The sequence below is a fragment of the Bombus terrestris genome, chromosome 7 (assembly GCF_910591885.1).
Source record: "Bombus terrestris chromosome 7, iyBomTerr1.2, whole genome shotgun sequence".
Classification (NCBI taxonomy): Eukaryota; Metazoa; Arthropoda; class Insecta; order Hymenoptera; family Apidae; genus Bombus; species Bombus terrestris.
In genome coordinates this window covers 24,885,096-24,904,581 of record NC_063275.1, presented here as the reverse complement: position 1 = coordinate 24,904,581, position 19,486 = coordinate 24,885,096, and the positions used below count along the sequence as shown (strand labels likewise).

Below are 19,486 nucleotides of genomic sequence, written 5' to 3'. Positions count from 1 at the left end.
CGTACGATAATATAGTATCGTTAAATAACGTTACGACGTTACGAGGATGCAACGATTCACAATGATCTAAAGTGAAGGATCGTTAGATACGACAAATTTTAATTTCTTTTTATCGAAGATTTGATCGTATACGAGGGATTAGTTTATTTTTTCGCATCGTGATCGGTATCTAAGACTGATAACAATAATCGTCAAGTGTTTCTGTAAATGGCGTTTGTCTTAGATTCGTTGATATTTAAAGCACTCGAGACCTATGTTGCTTGTGAAAAAATGCTTCGTTACTTTTCTATAATTCGTCGATCATTTTCACTAATAACTACTTCTAAATGACAAAAGATCGTGCGTAAAATACGTCATTTAAAATGCCAAATTAAACACCGGATATCCGAAAAGTTCAAACGTAGAATTTAATAAATCTATGACGAATTTAAAATTTACAGACAGACATAATTGAAAATTAATAGGTTCCGATTCAAAAGTCTATCTTGAAAAATTCAAAATTTCAACACAAAAGTTTGCGTTCAGAGCGAAAAAATTTCAATTCGAAACTTTATTTTAAAAATTCCAATTCAGAAATGCAAGACAAAAATTCAAATTCGAGACTTAAAAACTAGGGAATTAGTTAGAAATTCGTTTTAGTATAGAAATTCGAATAAAAAATTTATTTATATGGAAAACACTCGATCATTTGATCGTATATAGCGATACAGAGTGACGCATTAGTTGTCATCGACATCTCTGTGAAATCTACTCGACGTAAACACAAGATCGATATTCTTTTTAGCGTAATAATATCCGATGATTAAACGCAGCACGTGGTACCACGAGTTCGTTCTCCTTGCGTATTGATAACGAAGGTTCATAGTTTCCCGGTCAAATGTTGGTCATTCCTTTGATAAACGCTCAACTGTCATCCAAGCAGAAGCACGTGGTTTACGACTTCCCGGAACAGTGATCGTGAATCATTAAATTTCTGAGTCTTTCAATTAGGAAAATTAACCGATCTATCGATTCGACTAAATCACGGGACACGAAAGATTATCAAAATCGTAGCACAAGTCGATCTTTAAAAGGGCGATCGGCTTTAAATACGTTTTTACAAGCAAGCGAACAGAAAAATTTATTCTGTATTGTTAGCTGTAGTTCTAGAGATACGATACAATTGGTCTGTGGGTGTAATCGTTGATATGTCAAGGTCAGCCTCATTTTTTTTAATGAAACCTCATATGACCAAAGTTCAGAAGAAATGCGACATATATAAATGAGAAATTCTTGGGCAAAATTTAACTTTAACAGATCGCTAATATTTAGATATTTAACAGTAGAACTACAATTTATTAGTTATTTGTACGCTAAAAAAGAAAAAAGATACAACAAAGAAGAAACAACGGTACATACACAAATTTCGCGAAGTAAGCTTGACGAATAACTTAATAAAGAAGAAAGCTTAATCTAATTTTTTAATTAGAAGGGATATGTATTTAATGTAATTAGTCTATGGTTAATGTTATACAAATCGGTTAAATCTGCGGAAAAGAATAAAAATTTATGCACGCAGGAAAATTGTAATAAATTTTGTAATATAATTAATAATTTTTCATAAAATCTTTCCAAATTTATAACAGCGAATGTTTGAGGATTTAAGTAAGAATTCTTTTTCAGAGCAAGAAATGGAAGCTAGTTAGACAAAAATCGAGATAATTTTAGCATCGAGAGAGTAGTCGGAGTTAAGGTAGTTTAGTGCAGCGAATGTAGGTTAGATTAGATAAATCAGCATAGAATAATGGCAGCGAGTCATTAAGTTCAATGACCTATCTTACAAAAATCATTCAGGTTCACGAATGCATACTTTAATAAAGCTACGTTGAAAGTGTATCTTGCTGACCGGGTTGAAAGTTGAAGTTTTTCAACTTTCGCGAATGAACGGCGCGATAAGTTGTTTTGTGAATTTTGCGATGTTGAATCGTTTCGTGTAACAATCGTTACAAATCTGTATGTTAAATGTTCCTATTATGACGGCGTAGAAGAAAAAATTACGCTTCGTTCGAAAGAAGAACAAAGAAATTCAAGACCTCAAACTAGATTTACCTAAAAAATATTAATCGAATGAGCAAGAATCGTAAGGATTTTAAATCGAAAATCATAGGTGAAAAGTATGATAAATTACGTTTCTTTTATAGGAGACTAATCGTCAAAGTTAATACGTTGTCGATTAACCGTGCATGAAAATTATCTTTTCATCTGATTTTATATCTGATTTCGGATATTAGTTAAATTAAATTAATATAGCAATTTGTCCGATATTATTTGTTCCTTATAAAAACATTCTGGATTTACCACGTGTTTTTAAAAAAGCTTACAATATCTTCGAGTCCATCGAGTTATTTCTCTTTCAATTATTTCATGTCGAAATACTCTTTAGCACCAAGTGATATAAAAGACAGAAAGTTAATAAAAACAGATATATCGTACTCTTTAAATAAATAGTAACATTGATTTTCCAATTATTAGATTATCTGTCAGTGATATCGCAAATTCATTTCGATGTAGTTTAATTGCTAGACTGTGGATGTTTATGTATTTATGAAAAATTGAAGCGTGCAAAATTGCACAGAATTCGTGTAATACGTAAAACTAGTCGTTAACTAATAAATGTTATTTATATTTTAATGATTTTCATTGAATATTTTTATTTTCGATCCGATTTTGAAGCTCTACGATCCGCTTGGTCTAAAACGTTCCTTTGCAACAAAAGCGCGAACGTACTCGCTCTTTTGTGCCGTACTCGCTCGGAGCGCGCGTATTAAAATATCTTTTGTAGCCTGTGAAAAGTAAACGTTTCAGACTGAGCATTTTGTCGCGACACGTTAGGCACTTTTAACAGTTACGTCGCGCTTCCTCCTCATCGTCCTATTTCTTTTTTTTCTTCCTCCCTCTTTAATTTGTTTGTTACATCGGAAATCGGATATTTCACGTTTTTCTTTTTGTATTTTGGAGATAACGAAGCAATGTATCGGTGGTCGGTAATAATCGATAATAAACTGTATGATTTTTATGCATTTGTGGGGAACTTGAAGGTGCAAAAATGCATGTAGCATGCAAAAATGTATAAAATATCCAAACAGTGCTTGTTATATGCGCTATATTCAGCTATATTCGTAGTAAAATTATTGTCGAGTTAGATTCCATTATTCAGCCCAATTTATTTTATTTTATGTCATGAACACTTTTTATTTTGCACATTCTATTTGAACGCTACCAAGAGAGAAGATTTGAAATTTGATCGGTACTCGTAACTATATCGATAAAATTTGAAATCAGTATAAAAATGTATATGAAAAAGTTGCTTATTGTAACCATATACTTGTTAAAGAATTAATTAGCATACAACACGAATAGAGTGCTCTCAAACGTAGAGTCGATGGCAAAAAAGAATAATCGAATGCTGTAAAGTTTTTGCACAAAAATATAAATCTTCGTGTCTCTTTCGAAATTTACCAATTTAATCGCGACAATCGTGTCGAATTATAGCGTCAGCAAAATTGTGAAATGTTTCGCGCGACACACGTATCTAATATATGGGTAACAAATTTCTATAAAAATCGTTCGAATCGATGAAATTCTTCGTTCGTTAGAACTTTTTTTCTTCCCTATGCTTTAATCTTTTCTATCCAAATTACGCGATATTCTAGGTTCAAGCGTTAATCTGTAACACCTACGCGACACTTTCTAAAGTTGATTAACAGCAAACCGTTACGATCGCTACGTAACGCATCGTTCTTTTCTCTCCTTCGACCGTTCTTCTTATAATCGCTAATGCAATTAAGGTAATAGCAAGCTTTTCCCGTGACGCAGGTTAAAATTTACGCGGCAATGACTTAAAAGCTTCACGAGATGAATTTAGCTTGCGAACGATTCACGGATTCGGCGCCACAATCGGAGGGAAATTTTCGTCGACACGCTGGCCATTTTACCGCTTCCTTATTTTGCAATTGGCCAGTTGACGTTATTCTATAATTGAAGGTCGTTAATTTTCTGCGTTTTCTGACATTGCATTGTGGCTGTAGACGGCTGCTATACGCGGTGTAAATAATAATTGGAATGTTCGCGAAATAATATACAGGTTGACGAATTTTACGTATATCCATAGTTCGAGGATCAAAATAATTTCTACGTAATTATTTTATTTTACGTAAAATAATATCGGAGGAGTGTTAATTAAAATTAAGGTAGAATCGTAGAGTCGATTTTTGAAACTGATTTTTTGACTTAATTTGTTATAGTTGGCGGAGATTTAAAATTGAAATGCCAATGTATCTAATGCTAATCTGATTTTCCTAAATTATTTTACGTATCTACTTGTTGTTACTTTAATTAAATAAATAAGTATCACGTACTTAATCACTTTACGTATTTAATAAGAACGAAAAGATGTGCGTTAAAAATCGAAGGATCTGTTTACGCGCTACTATGAACATTTTATTAGAAAAGTTTCTTGTAAAACCTTGCCGAAATGCAGAGAAAATATATACGATATCTCTCGCTCTTCATATTTTTTTCAGATCGCTGGAACATCGATAAAGGAACCTTATCATTGATTACTCTCTTATTAAGGTGTACAAATAGCAAGCGTATTATTTTCCATACGAGACGAAAGTATAAATGGCAGATGTTTTAACGCACCAATTTTCCTCGAAGAATCGAATCTGTTTTTTTTTTTAAACGTACGAGAAGTTTCAAATACGACTTAATTAAATTAGGAAATTTCAACGCGACGAGATTCGCTTTGTTATTATAAATCCGATATGAAATAATTTACTAATAATCGCAGAATGTTTTCACAGAATGAAGAAAAAGTTCGAAGAAATTAATTTTTTGTCGCGTAGAAGACATAGCGCTTTGTGTATGCGTTCGAGCTAGTGAATTTCCTGATTCACGTGCGAGCTGCTTCGTAAGATGGCATAAGGTTCGCGCAAAAAGTAAATCGCCCTCTTCCTCGAGGCTTAGATCGAGGTCACTGCTAAACCTACAATTATTTTGACGAATTAAGAAGATGCATTCGTACGGCTTTACTTTCCCGTAACTTAAAACCTTCGTGCAAAGCTTGGAAGGATCGATGCTTTAAATATCTTTGGTTGGCTGGTTTAAATAACGATCTTTAGATATTCAAATGAAATAAATAGGAGCGTAATCCTATGACAAAACGGACAGATTTGTATTCATGCGTGGAAAATGGGATGCATTGTTGTATGTATTTCATTTTTTAAATATAAAAGTACGAATGGGCATTCGTAAATAATTATTGTTTTCATAGAAACGTGGTATTCGTATATGTACGTAATTTCCGTATAATATACGGGAAAAATTAATTTCGTATGAAATCGTTGTTTATTTTATTAGAATGTAACAGCATGTTGATATGTCATCGATATTTTTAATAAATGGATTAGGATTCTCGAAACGATGGTTTCCAATATAATTATGATATTAGGAGATATTCGAGTTTGAAAAGGGTCGTGGTATATTCGCTTTTCAAATTTTTGAACTTTGGAATTTGAAAGTTATCCAACTTTTGACTTTTGCAATTTGAAAACAGTCGAACGTTCCAACTTTGAGTTTTCAAATTTCCATAAAATTATGTATTTTCAAATTTTCCTCCAAAACCTGATCTCTCAAATTTCTTTCTCTTTACTGACACGACATCTACGATCTTGCTCTCGAAAACACATCTGTTTATCCGAACTACATGTACATGTATATCTGCTATGATATCTGCAAACAGATCAGAAGTCTTCTCCGAAACGTCCTTTAATTCTCAAGATCCGATAACAATGATCATAAAAGCGAGCGAGTGAGAGCGAGAGAGAGAGGCCGAGACCGAGACCGTGCTCCACTTCTGTGTGTATGAGGTTTCGGTATTCGCACTTGGTCGAACAATCGCACATTCTAAAATTTCCTCCAGTTCCAAAGTCTCACAATAACGTGGCATGCAGTTCTAAGCGCGTCAGAGCGTAGCAGTGCAGATAAGGTTTTGCAAACCCTCGTATCGAAGGCCTGTCGACAAATGCCAATGACGAGAAACCGATTTACATAGAATACTTGGAAGAACCAACCTACGAAGAAGCAGAAGAAGAAGCAGAAGAAGAGGAAGACGACGGTGACGAGATAGAGAAGAAGGAGAAGAAGAAGAAGAACTACTAACGGAAGGAAAGACAGGAGATCGCGAGATACGCACGTGATCATCGTGTCCACCGTTAAATTGATAGCAACTCATACACAATGAACTTCATTTATAATCGCCGACTCTAACTCGAGCTACTTCGGCTAGTTACGAAGTGCCAGAAGCAAATCTCAACGTCGACGCCGTCTCTCTTCCAAACGTCGATTTCAAAATGACGACGTGAGAATTCTGCCTCCGACGTTGCTTCTACACGACTATTCCTTTAGTCGAACTGCGCAAACTTCTTCGTCGTTCTTTCGCTACGAAATTTTATTACGAAGCATCTCCCTCATTCTCTCTCTCTCTCTCTCTCTCTGTCTCTGTCTCTGTCAATTGCCGATTAACAAGTAAGACGGTTTGTCGAGACAAACTGAGTACGAAAGGAGACGGGTACATAGGTGAATATTTTTGAACCGCTGAAGATTTATTTAACAATTGATAAATGTATCTTGTTCGAACTGTAAAAGGATTACACGTTACTCCGTTATTTGATACGAACTTTATAGCAGTCATTAGATAGAATTTATACAATTCTGGAAGATAGAATCGCTTAAATTCGCTAAATAACGTTTCGTGAATTTTAGAAACGATATACTTTTGCTAGAAACAGTTAATAGTTAGATAGATGACAGACGTTAGATACGCGATGGAAAAGTAAGGGTGAAATAAGCTCGTGTGCGTAAATGCGTAGGTAAGTGAGAGTACAAGGGAATAGGGAATAGGGTGAATCGAGTTCCTTTTATGGCCAGGATGCCGAAAATAAAGTATACCACCATGTACTGCCATTCTTGTTAGAAATTATTTATTTAACGAACGTAGCGCGTATAGATTTACGAAGAAGCTGTATCGTTTAGATATATAATAATATCGAGAAGCGAGAAATTTTAAAAAGTTACTCTCTAATATCGCAAATGATTATTAGCTGTAAATAATTATTTACCGATGACGTATACGAAGGACTAATTAAAATGTAAAGTTATTAATATCAAATTGGGTCACGTCGTACAATCGGAAGATCCAGCTATTGGAAGGTCTCCTCCCTGTTGATATTTAACCGAAATAATACCTACACTGAAAAACCGGTTACAAGAAGAAATTGAAAGATAATTTACAAAGATGATTCTACTTTTTAAATTAAGAAGAATAGTTAATATTATTCGATCCACTTAGATCTACATCAGAAATATCGCTTCGGAATTAATTACACACGGATATATACGAGATTAGTAGTAGAAACACGGATTAAAAGATTAGTAGAAAGGATTAAAAGATTACAGATATATTAAGAATAATAAAAATGTATTTTATAACGTAACTCACGCTGGTTGATCCTATTTCTCAGTTGCAACGATTACTTTCGTCACGAATTAATCAACGTGGCTGATCTCGTTTGGGTATTAGCAATCAATGTTCGTTCCTTCGCGTATCAAGCGTAATACATAGTAACGTCTGCGAAGGCGGCCCGAACAATTGATACGGCATAAAAATGGGCGCAACTTGAAAACAAGGTCAGACGAAACGAACGTTTATACGAAGAGTCCTTGTATCGTATTTGTACGACGAGCTTTAGTTCGGTAAAAGTACTTTAGACGTTGCATCCTTATTTTTCCATGCCTAGTACCAACTCGAGAAACGGAGAATGCCGATCGATACTCGTTCGGGAATAAACGAATCCGTGATTAATGTAAGCAGCGCTTGACAAATATAATCGAGCGTGAAATTGGTCTATTGAAACGACGATGGAGTTCTGCACCGAGTAGTATCTACCTATACGTATACGTGAAAAACATAGCGAATCTTGAAACATATGAATTTCTCAATTACTCAGTTGCGGAGAAAGTTGTACCTCTTTTTAAAGTTGCAGTAGCTGTTTAAAATTATACAGTTGTAATACCGTTGTTGGAGATAATTAGGCAAGCGGATTCGAGTTTGTTGTCGGAAGAAATATTTAGCGATACTTTCGGAAATGTTGGTATACTACAAAACTAAAATTTAGATATTCGGCAAGAAATTGAATTTTTAAAATCAAAAGAACGTTGTTCGTTGCTGATGATGTTAAAGTTACGTTCTATTCTCGAAAAGTTTGTAAATAATTCATTTAGAAGCTGGTTTTGGAGTGCATGCTATATAAATAATTGGTTAAAAACGTGACGCTTAGATGAACATATCCTTTTGATTATGCATCGAAGCGAGTAATGTATTTGCAGTTTAGAGACTTTTATAAATCTTCTTGGAGTATGCTTGTGCGTGTGCGCGTGTGTGTCATAGTAAAATTTAGAATATACATAAATACGACGTAATCGCGAGAGAGATATAGAATATTTCTATTAATAATGAAAACGACGTTGGGCATTATAAGGATATCCATTCGTACTAAGATACTTTGGAACTTTCTATAAACACGGTGGACGAAGGACATGGACGGAAAAATAAGGTTTATCGAATAATAAAGTGTAATTAGTGGATGCACGATTCCCTTCTGCAAGTTCTCCGCTTATTGATTTATGGATTAAAATAAAACATTTCTCGCGTCATAACGACCATTATAGAGATATACGGATTAATAATGATACGTTCTATTCGACTCATGGTTTCCGAGTCTTTGGTTTTATTTACGGATCATCGCGTCTACTGTAACGAATATTGGCAAACTTCGTAAAAATTAACAGACTGCGTCGAACGATCCTTTTCGATTAAATTGGATTAGACGTAAATCTCTTTTTTTAGAGCTATCGATAAGACTAAACATATAATAGAGACTGTCGTAAAGTCGTGTCAAGTTGGAACCAGATTTTAACACCTTTACGATCGATATCCGTCTAAGATGAAGGAGCACGATATTATTTCTATACTTTGCAGATTTTAACATCTTTACCATTCGTCTAAAGCGAAGCAGAATATTACGACTTCTGTACTTTCCAATTAACTATCGATTCATCAACTATCAACAAATACAGAAAATGCATAAAATTAATTCGGACGAAACATGGATAAATCGGTTAAAATTACTTTTCCAGTTGTTATCTTTCCACGGATCGATCACATTCGCGATTTATGGAAATTCATTCGAACAAAAACACAGAGTAGGACGCGAAGAATAGCGAGCTAAATTTTCTTTAAGCCTGTGAACTTAACAACGAGCAGCATCGCGACTAAAAACGAATGCCCGTAATATTAAAAGCTCTGTTTATAATATCAGAAATCGGAACGACAAATCGGCTCTTGGTCCGAATTCTTAGCAAATAAATATTACGAAATAATATCGGATTTATAAATATTAAATTGATATTAAAATATCGCACACCGTGATACATCGAATCGTAGAGAATCACCGGACGTAACAAAAATATTACGTACGAATCGTAATTTCTCGCATATCTCCGAAGCGAATCCTTTTGACTTTTTCGACCATTGGTCTCACGAATCTTGGATAATAAACGTCACGATGCACCGCCGATAACACGTCGCATAAAGTAACGTATGTATATTTCGATCGCAGAATACACCGCAAGAGCCGAAGCAGTACCGTTCGCCGTATGGGTGCCTGGGTTGACGATCGTTTCGCGGAGGAGGAGGCGGTCCCGATTAACCAGGGCCCGAGAAGAAGGAAAGCATCCTGCATCCTGGGCCACGTTTGCGATGGTGGCGGCCCAGATGCGATTCACCAGCGTACAACGAAGAACTTTAAGAATTCGTGCAGATCGTCAGCGTCGTTGTTGCCGTTACGCCGTCAGTTTACTAGGCAGCTCTACGAGTGGCCCGGTTTACCATTGTTTAAATCAAGGACGAAATTAGATCAGTTTTGAATCGATCGCGCGAATCGCGATCAAATTTAACCGTGATATGACTTTTTTTCTAGCGGCGCGCGTGTTTTTAAGTGCTACGAGAAGGCAGAGGATATAAAAGGATAAGAAGAAGAAGAAGAAAAACGGGGTATATGTTTGATCTAATTTACACGGAGATCGACAAACCGAGAAACAAAAAAAGAGAAAGAAAAAGAGGTAGTTCAATCGTTAAACGAGAAAAAAGAATAGGTTCGATGTCGTTGCGTCGGCCGTTCGAGGACTGCGCTTAAACAGCAGAGTCCTCCTTGTTCTTGGTACCATCATCATGGCCGAGTGGGCCAAGTTCAATGGCGAGGAGAAGCTGACTCAATCGAGCAACACGATCGAGACAGAGAACAATAACAAAGAGGAGGAGGACGGTACCGGTGGATCGCGTGGTGACTCGAGAAACGCCGAGGTGATAACACGAAAAAGCGACGAGGAGTTGTTGATCGAGAAAAGACGTTCTTCCGTAAACAGGACTCCTCAAGAAACGCCGCGTAAAACGGAGTCGCGAAAAGCTAGCGACGCGACCTCGTCAGAATTAAATTCTTTGGTGAAGAACGCGTCACGGTTGAGAAAAAATTCCGATCAGATCGGAATTCTTACCGAGGAGCGATCCAAGATATCGAACGATCAGAGCTACGTGAACGATGCGGCGATCGAGAAGGACGAGGAGATACGAAATTGTTTGGAGAAAACGTTCGATGCTTACAACGAGCCTGGCTCGAAGATTCGACAGGAAGCTAGGCACGAATTGAGAGAATCGAAAGAATCGCAGAACTCGGTGAAGAAGCCTGACAGTTTGTACAAGGACAACGTTGCCAGCCCGCCGAAGCGTAAGAGCGTTTTCGCAGAACGAAGTTCGATTTTTGGCTCTCCGACGAAGATCTTGTCGAAGAATCGTTCGCCGTCCGAGAAGAGTACCGAGAAGTTGGTTAACGGGAAATCGCCGCGGGAGGACAAGCAACAACATCATGTGCAATTTAACAAAGACGCGAAGAAGCAGCAGTCCAGGGAGCAGAGGCCGCAATCGAGCCCTTCGCTACCACCGTCGACCACCAGCAGTTCCGAGGATAATTCCAGCTTGGGGCAATTGTGCGAGGCTACACCACCTGATGGCGGTTGGGGATGGGTGGTCGTCGCAGCTTCCTTCATGGTTAACCTCATAGCCGACGGTATTACGTTCTCGTTCGGCGTGATCTACGTGGAATTTCTCAACTATTTCGGCGAAGGGAAATCGAAGACGGCCTGGATCGGCAGCTTGTTCATGGCGATGCCGTTGTTGTCGGGCCCCGTGGCCAGTTTCCTCACGGACAGATACGGTTGTCGAAGAGTTTCTATAGCGGGCAGTATCCTAGCGGCGGCCGGTTTCGTTATAAGTTCTTTCGCGAACTCCATGGAGGTTCTGATATTCACTTTCGGAGTTCTCGCTGGCTTCGGTTTGTCCTTGTGTTTCGTGGCAGCCGTGGTGATCGTCGCTTACTACTTCGATAAGAAGAGATCTTTCGCGACAGGTTTGTCCGTCTGCGGTAGCGGTATAGGAACGTTCATCTTTGCCCCGGTTACGCAGTACCTGCTGGCTGAATACGGCTGGCGGGGAACCACGCTGATATTGGCCGGTCTGTTCCTCAATCTGGCTGTTTGCGGCTGTCTTATGAGGGATCTCGAATGGACCACCACCAGAGCGAAGGCGAAGACCGAGGAGAGACGGAAAAATCGCGAGAAAAAGAGAACCAGGATACAGAGCTCGAGCGTGGACTCGTTCTCCGCGAATAGTTCGCTGAACACCCTCACGATCATGGAGAATCTTCGGACTCAAGAGGAAGAGGAGGAGGACGGTGAAAAGCTATTTTCCAGTCTGGTAAGCTTACCCACGTTCGTGAAGAACGGCGAAAAGGTACCGTTGGAGGTATTGGAACTACTTAGTACTCGTAAAAACGTGTACAACGTGTTACTGCAAAATTATCCGAGTCTGCTCATCTCCTCGAGGAGCTTCAGCGATTCCGGGCCGCTTCACGATCAGCTGAGCACACCTTCGGCCAGATTCGTGCCCACGCCGAGCTCTTTGTCCGAGTTAAAGAGCGAGGAAAACAAGGACAAGGTCTTGCCCAACGACGAGCAAACTCTTCGACAGCAAACGGACGCCGCTTGGCGATTGTGGTGGTTGAAGAAGATCAATCTGGATAGCTCGTTGAGAAGATCCAGCACTCTCGAGCATACCAGGAGACTACCTACTGCCTATTTGAAGGATATCAGAGTGCATAGACAGAGCCTTACGTATAGAGGTGCTATGTTGAACATAAATCGATATCGACTCAGGGCATCCAGTTGTCCGGATATTTATAGGAACTCGATGACCACCATAGCTAGAACCAAACTCGTCTGGTATGCCGGTCTCTGGGAATTCTGGGACCTCATCGTCGATATGCTCGATTTTTCTCATTTCGCTGATTCGCGTTTCTTGCTGTTCGCCATTAGCAATTTTCTCCTACATACCTGGTACGACGTGCCCTACGTCTATTTGACGGACAACGCGATCGAGATGGGCTTTAGCGAAACCGACGCATCTATTTTAATATCGGTCATAGGAATAACCAACATGGGTGGCGAGGTAAGAACAATCTTCGATTCTGAATTTAATGGCCGTTTTGAATTTTTTATCGAACCGCGAGCAACGCTTTTCTTTCGTTGGAAAGTAGAAAGTACATTCATCGGCTATTAATATATTCTTCGTTAATCGATTTCTTAGAATATCCTTATATACCGAGTCTTATATACGGAGCGATCCGATAATTTACCGTTCTTTCTTCTTCGTATCAATTTTTATCGACTATCAGAAATTGCCATTTTAGTTACTCGTTATCGCGAGATAAAATATTTTTATTCGAATAATTTAATTACAATGGCGATTAAACATAGAGTTGTAATGTATTTGTTTTAACGCACGGCGTTTCTTATTCCAACCTTTTTTTCTTTTTTTTATAAGTGAACCGACTAGTTTATGCGCAAACCTAAATTTTCCAATGCCTTGGGCTTTGTTCGTCGAGCGAAACGTTCGAAATCTTTCTCGATGAAAATAAAAAATTTCCCAAGGGACGAAATTTCGTTTTCCAAGTTTCGGCAAGTCGATGATCCAGTTTGCCTCCGAACAATTAGTACCGTTATTATTACGATTCGATATCTGCACGTTATTCGGAATCGATCGTTGTCTAAACGTAGGACAAGTATGGCACGACCATCGCACGATTTTAGCGCACAATATCAATTTATCTATTCGAAGGCTATTTCAAGTACGTACAACGATGTTTATCGATGTATGTCAAAGAATTTGAAATTCCAATAGTTGCAAACGATGCTTATTCTTTTCACTTCCTCTTACGTTTAATCGCAATTTTACGGTAACAGTTGTTATTGCGAAGACGCAACGATCATGGATACTTTAAATCTAACAATGACGACGCGTTACTTAATATTATCGTGTCGCACGAACCAACATGTCGATAATTCCAAATATCGATGTTCATTGTTCGGTGGGTTCTCCTTTGCACCGTTACTTTCTTCCTTCGTGTGTTCCGATATTAGTTTGCCTCGCCGTTATTTATCCCTCGATCAAGAATGGTTATTTCCGCCTGCCGATTCATCGAGACATCCATTCCTGGAACAGCTGTTTTCTGTGTCTATGAGCGAAATTTTTGAAAATTTTAGATCTCATAATCGCTTTGTACCTTCGTACGGCTTCGAAACGATATTTGAAATTAAATCCCCACTGGAATCTTACGCAACGATCGATCGGCGTCTATCCGTTAATCTTGTAAAAACGTTGCATATTATTTTGTATTACGCGTTATAATTCGTACTATGTAATTATCTGTATCTATTACTGCATTTTCTGCGACGTTCGTATTTTATATATTTTTGCAAATTGAAATTTCTCGCATACACGTAAACAGATAGACGCGTCTTAATAGCTTAAGAATTCATAATCTCTGATCTTGGTCAATATTTTCCATAAAAATTCGATTTTTTATTTGAATTTACCTAGCGCAATTATCGCGTCATCTTTTTTGTTGTTGCCGTTAACGATCGAAAAACTTGAAAGAATTTTTCCGGAAGCTCTGTTCTCTGGTGTAAACGGGCAACGTCCACGCAGGGTCGAACGTTTTTGTTCAACCTAAAAAGCTTCTTGAAGGTCTGGCATCGCGTCAATACCGCCTTAGGTCAATCAGTGACGTATCTAGTTCCTTTCACCCTCTCTGATCTCGTTTGATCGCAAACTCTCTTTAATCCCGAGTTTGCGTCACGCGAAAGGGTTAGACTAGACTTGCGTCGGTGCGATTAACATAGAAACAATTCCGAGAAAAGTTACATAGTTCCTTATCGATTCAGCGAAGTCAAATACGTGGAAGATGCATTAGAAACGATTCTTAAGACATTGTACATCAGAGGCACCGTAGATCGTTCGCGTCCTATAGACAATTCTCTCCTCAAACTCGTAACATTTTTTGCATATATAAAATAAACGTAATGGCTCGAGTCATCGATTTTATATGCAGCTTTGGAAATTATAGTTTTGTAAATATTTGCTTTGTGTTAGAGGATGTTAACGCATCGTTGACCAGTCACGGGTGAACTCGTAATTTCATGCATAAAGTAAAAGTTGCTCGATTTTGCATAAAACAGGCGGTGGTGCGCGTTAATCTTTACATAAAATAACCGGTCAACAACGTGTTTATACTTGCTATCTATTACTATTTTTTTTTTTTTTTTTTTTTTTTTTTTTTTTTTTTTTTTTTTTTTTTTTTTTTTAAGTATAATCGTTCTACGATTTTCCCGACTCTAGAACTTGAAATAATAATTTTATAAGAAAAGTTGAATGTATTCTCACTTCTGGAAATTTTATAAATATTAAAAATGGACAATATTTTTCAGATTCTGCTTGGTTGGGCAGGAGACAGAGCATGGGTAAACGCATCTATCGTATATGCAGTATGCATGGCATTTTGTGGCGCGGTGACGGCTTTAATACCCATGGTAATTGGTAATTACTATGCCTTATGCGCGATCTCTGGTGCTTTTGGATTATTCATCGGGGCGAACTACAGTCTTACCAGCATCATCCTCGTCGAACTGATTACGCTGGAAAGATTCACAAACGCGTATGGCCTTCTACTCTTGGTCCAGGGTGTTGCAAATCTTATGGGTCCTCCGTTGGCCGGTAAGGAGAAACTCTAGTTACGAGTTGCTCATTTTTCCACGAAACGGAACGATTAATATCTCCTCTGTTATTTTTATAATTCTAGGTAGCATAAAACCAATGTTGCGTAATTAAATAAATAGAATGTTTGACAATTAACGATGAAATTTAAGATATTAATTTAAAAAAATGTTTCATTATTTATTATTTGTTATATTAAAAGACCTAAAGCTAGATCGATCTTCCCTCAGATTCGTAAACAAAATTCTAATTTCTACTGTCATACGATTACATATTATAATTTAATACATATTTTTACGTATTTGCGATAGACACGATAAGCGATTATATTCCTACGAATACTTGAAACAATTGGTTTACGCTAAAATGTCAGAGGGTGGCAGGATAAATTACCGGTAACTTTGTCCGTGTTACCTCGGGTGCTCTATGTGAATTATACGATCGTAATAGCTTTAAAGTTCCATGACCCGGATTGAGCGTCGTGTAATTACGGCCAAACTTCCATTGTTTGACAACCGAGAAAATTCGGCCGAATGCACCGTCCATCTTACGGAACATATCGATGCCTGAGTACGCAAAACGTATTTTCATTGTTTCAGGATGGCTTTACGATATCACGGGGACGTACGATTTGTCGTTCTACTTAGCCGGTTTCTTCATTGCGTTGAGCGGAGTTCTCTTACTGGCGATGCCTTTAATTAGCCTATACCGGAAATGTTTGCACGGATCGAGGAAAGAGGAAACTGACGAAGATTTTGCGAACGTGAACAGAGTCTGAACGATGACGGCGACCGATCACGTTAATTATTTCTAAGAAAACTATAATACGATCATCGATAATGCGATACCGATATACATCGATCTGTAATTTATGTTATCGATTTAATGGAATTTATGGAAACGCAACGTTTTCAATCAAAAGGAATTGCAATTAGCAACTGTGCAATTAGTTTTACAGCGGTATCTTTTTCCCGCGTTGCGCTGTAAACCTATCGCGTATTTTACATTCAATTGAACGTTCGTGGTTCCTTCGTAGAATAGCGTATATACAAGCTAATTAAACGGTTCAGCGCGTTAAGTGATTTATCTAAATAAAAATAGAAGTAACGTTTCTTCAGGCATCTTCTTTCATTAAGGATTTATATGTCCTTTGAGTTTCGCGCGTGTTCGAACGACGAACGATCGATCGATTCAATGTACAAATAAAAAAGATTGACAATTATCGCTAGTGTCCAAAGATAATATTACGAACGATCTGAAAAGAAATACTTCGATACGTAGACTGATCAAATAGTGAATTAACGAACACTGTACGATCGCTGTTTGTCATTTAACATCCGATGATATTTACACGAATATCGTATTCACTTTGTGCTCAGCAGTCTCAATAATTGTGCTAGCAACGATGCTAGACAAAAGTGGGGGCGAAAAAGTTGATAATTTTACAAAGTTTGAAATACTATTAATCGCTGAAATAACTAAAAAATGATATGTAATGAGGAACAGAAGTTTACGATTAGTCATAGGCGATGTCACGATAAAAGTAACGTATAAATTGAAATAAGCTTGCTTTAGCAATAAAGAGCACACACTTTTCGAATCGGTTTCAACGTCAAGTGTGATTGATAATTAAGAAAAGTTTGAATCTCAGGATAATAGATAAACGATAAACCAACCATTCTTATTCCTCCTAGGATTAAAAACGAAATTCGTCTTGTACTTTTTCACCATGCGTTCTCGAGGAAAAGATAATGGAAGAAAAAAAAAACGTTCCTTTCGGCGTAAATTTTTTCACTAGATTGCATTTAAAAATTTGACAAGTTATTGCCACATAACGCCGAAAATATCACTGTAAATACAAGTATGTTAAAGTCTATCAATCAGATGTTTTCGCTGTTTCGTTGATTTTATTACTAATCATATCGAAACAACCAGAAGTCGCCTTCACATTCTTTTTAGCGTAATGTTATGCCTGCTTTTGTAGTCTTGTCGATCGAACAAAGACAAAAAGTGAGATTAAACGAGTAACGCGAGCCAAATATGCTCGATTAGTCGTTCAATTTAGTTACCATTTCATTCCTTTCGATTTATGTACATTTGTGCATGGAAAGGTCTTAAAGACGTGTATGTAAATAGTCATATATGTATATATATATATATATAGCTTTTCTGTGATGATGAACCTGAATTTTATGAAATTTTCGAATTATATATAGGTTACCTCCGTTCTCATAGCGTGTGCATGCGTTCGTGCGTGCGTGCGTGCGTGCGTGCGTGCGTGTACATTAATTCTAATCAGGCATTTCCAATTTATTTGCACTGCTGTCACATTATATTATAGCCTAACGGCGTCATATAGTCGTACACGGATATTGTAACTACCATCCTTCGCAAGTTATTTATTAAGATGTTAAGTAATATTAAAAATTAATGGGTTATGACTTTTCAATTCTTTATTTTAGATATTCAATCGAGCCGTAAGAATAAATCGGAGATTAACGTTAAGATTCGTAAAAAAGAAGAGAAGGAAGACGAATCAAAGTGCATGTTATGATCCTTGATATAAGCAATTTTTTTAGAAAATCGTTCGTACACTCAAACAAGTTAGTTTCCCAATTTTTACGGAGCCTTCGTACGACACAAAAATTTCAAAGTATTTTCTTCGGACAAGTATACAAAAAAAATTCCATTCTCCGATATTTTAAAAAAGGAAAAAAGTCGGATATCTATGTATGAATTACCATTTGTCTTGCGTCTTAATATATATATATATATATAAATCTATCGGCACATTTTGCCATTCGAGTAATAATTTATTCTTTCATCGTGGTACAATAACTAGTTCTACGGTGCATGTGCTCGCGTTATGGTAGCGTGATTATGCAGTCGCGGCCTTACGGGCGTTTACAAAATGTATAAAGTAATATTTTATTATGAAAACAAACTGCATTTCAAATATACGAACCCGGATCATACGGTCGTTTCTGCCGATCGACTTTTCATCACATAGTGTTTAAGTAGTTATTAAGGCGAGGTATGGGATAATAATTTTTGTAAAGGAACTAGTGAGAACTTCTATAATAGCCGCGAACGGAAACAAAAACTTATATCTAACGTATATTACGAACGTTTTAAAGAAGCAAATGTTTTTGTTCGAGCGAATGATAAGGATACGTTTCCATATAGCGAACGGTTTTGACAATTTGACTGATCCGCTGATAAGTGTGTCCACCAAGTGCGTCGTAAACGTTGAATTCCTTCTCGAAGATTTCTCTTCTTGACTGTTACTCAATAACCAAGAACGTTCTCACTACCTCTTTATTAATAAGATATCCTATTACCCATGGTTGATAACCTCGAAACAATCGCTTGAACGTTTGAAAGTGGCTTAAAGTCTATGCAGAGACAAGAAACAATGAAAATGATGAAAAAGCTCGGTTCCAGACATGACGCAGACACGTTAAGAGTTTCTTTTGAACTGTAAAACAGGGAAAATTCAGAGCAGAACCGTTCTTTTAGTTTTATACATAATACACATATATTTAGAACATAGCATACTACAACTGTTGCTTACTACGTGGTCCAAAAGTGATCCTTGTGATCACTTGTAGTCTGGATTTTCGTGAGCAATTGTTTTTTTCTTTTTTTTTTTTTCATTGCACCTTATAAGTTAGAATAAAGTATAGCGTGAATAATTTTCGAAATATTTGTATTGTAATTTTCTCTTGTAGTTATGAAAATAATATGATGTATTACATAATCGCAAACTTGTTATTCTTGTTTTCTTTTGAGCTAAAGTACGATCAGTAACCAATTTTCGTTGTGTGATTATCTTTACATTTTAATCGGTGCAAAAACATTACTCCTTGTAATTGAAAATAATTTAAAATTACGTTAAACGTAGTTCTTTTTTTAGTGAATCTTTCGATAACTTAATGCGCACGATTATCCTGCTAAAAGTACGGTTTTGCTACAGTTATAAGCAACATTGTTCCATTGTAAATGGAATACGGAGACTTATGTTAAGACTCCTTTTTAGACTTTATTAGAACAACCCATTTTTGAATTGTATAAATGTGTATATGTGCACACAGCTACACGTACTCAGGCACACATACATACACACATTCACGTATAAACGTATACTACTCACACGTACAAAAATATAAAAGTCTTATTTAAACTAAAATAAAATAAAAAGTAAATCACAACTTCAAATTGCTC

General features: G+C 37.1%; 1 protein-coding gene across 3 annotated transcripts in view; it reads left to right on the top strand.

The window, feature by feature from the left end:
* Positions 1–19,480, top strand: part of LOC100645991 — a 30,135-nt gene extending 10,655 nt beyond the window's left edge. For all 3 annotated transcript variants that reach the window (XM_012310754.3, XM_012310753.3, XM_003396933.4), the window contains exons 2-4: positions 9,720–12,658; positions 14,977–15,262; positions 15,862–19,480. In XM_012310754.3, coding sequence (XP_012166144.2) covers positions 10,331–12,658; positions 14,977–15,262; positions 15,862–16,040 — 2,793 coding nt within the window. In that variant the 5' untranslated portion in view covers positions 9,720–10,330 and the 3' untranslated portion in view covers positions 16,041–19,480. The remainder of the gene's footprint in view (positions 1–9,719; positions 12,659–14,976; positions 15,263–15,861) is intronic.
* Positions 19,481–19,486: the final 6 nt, after the last annotated feature.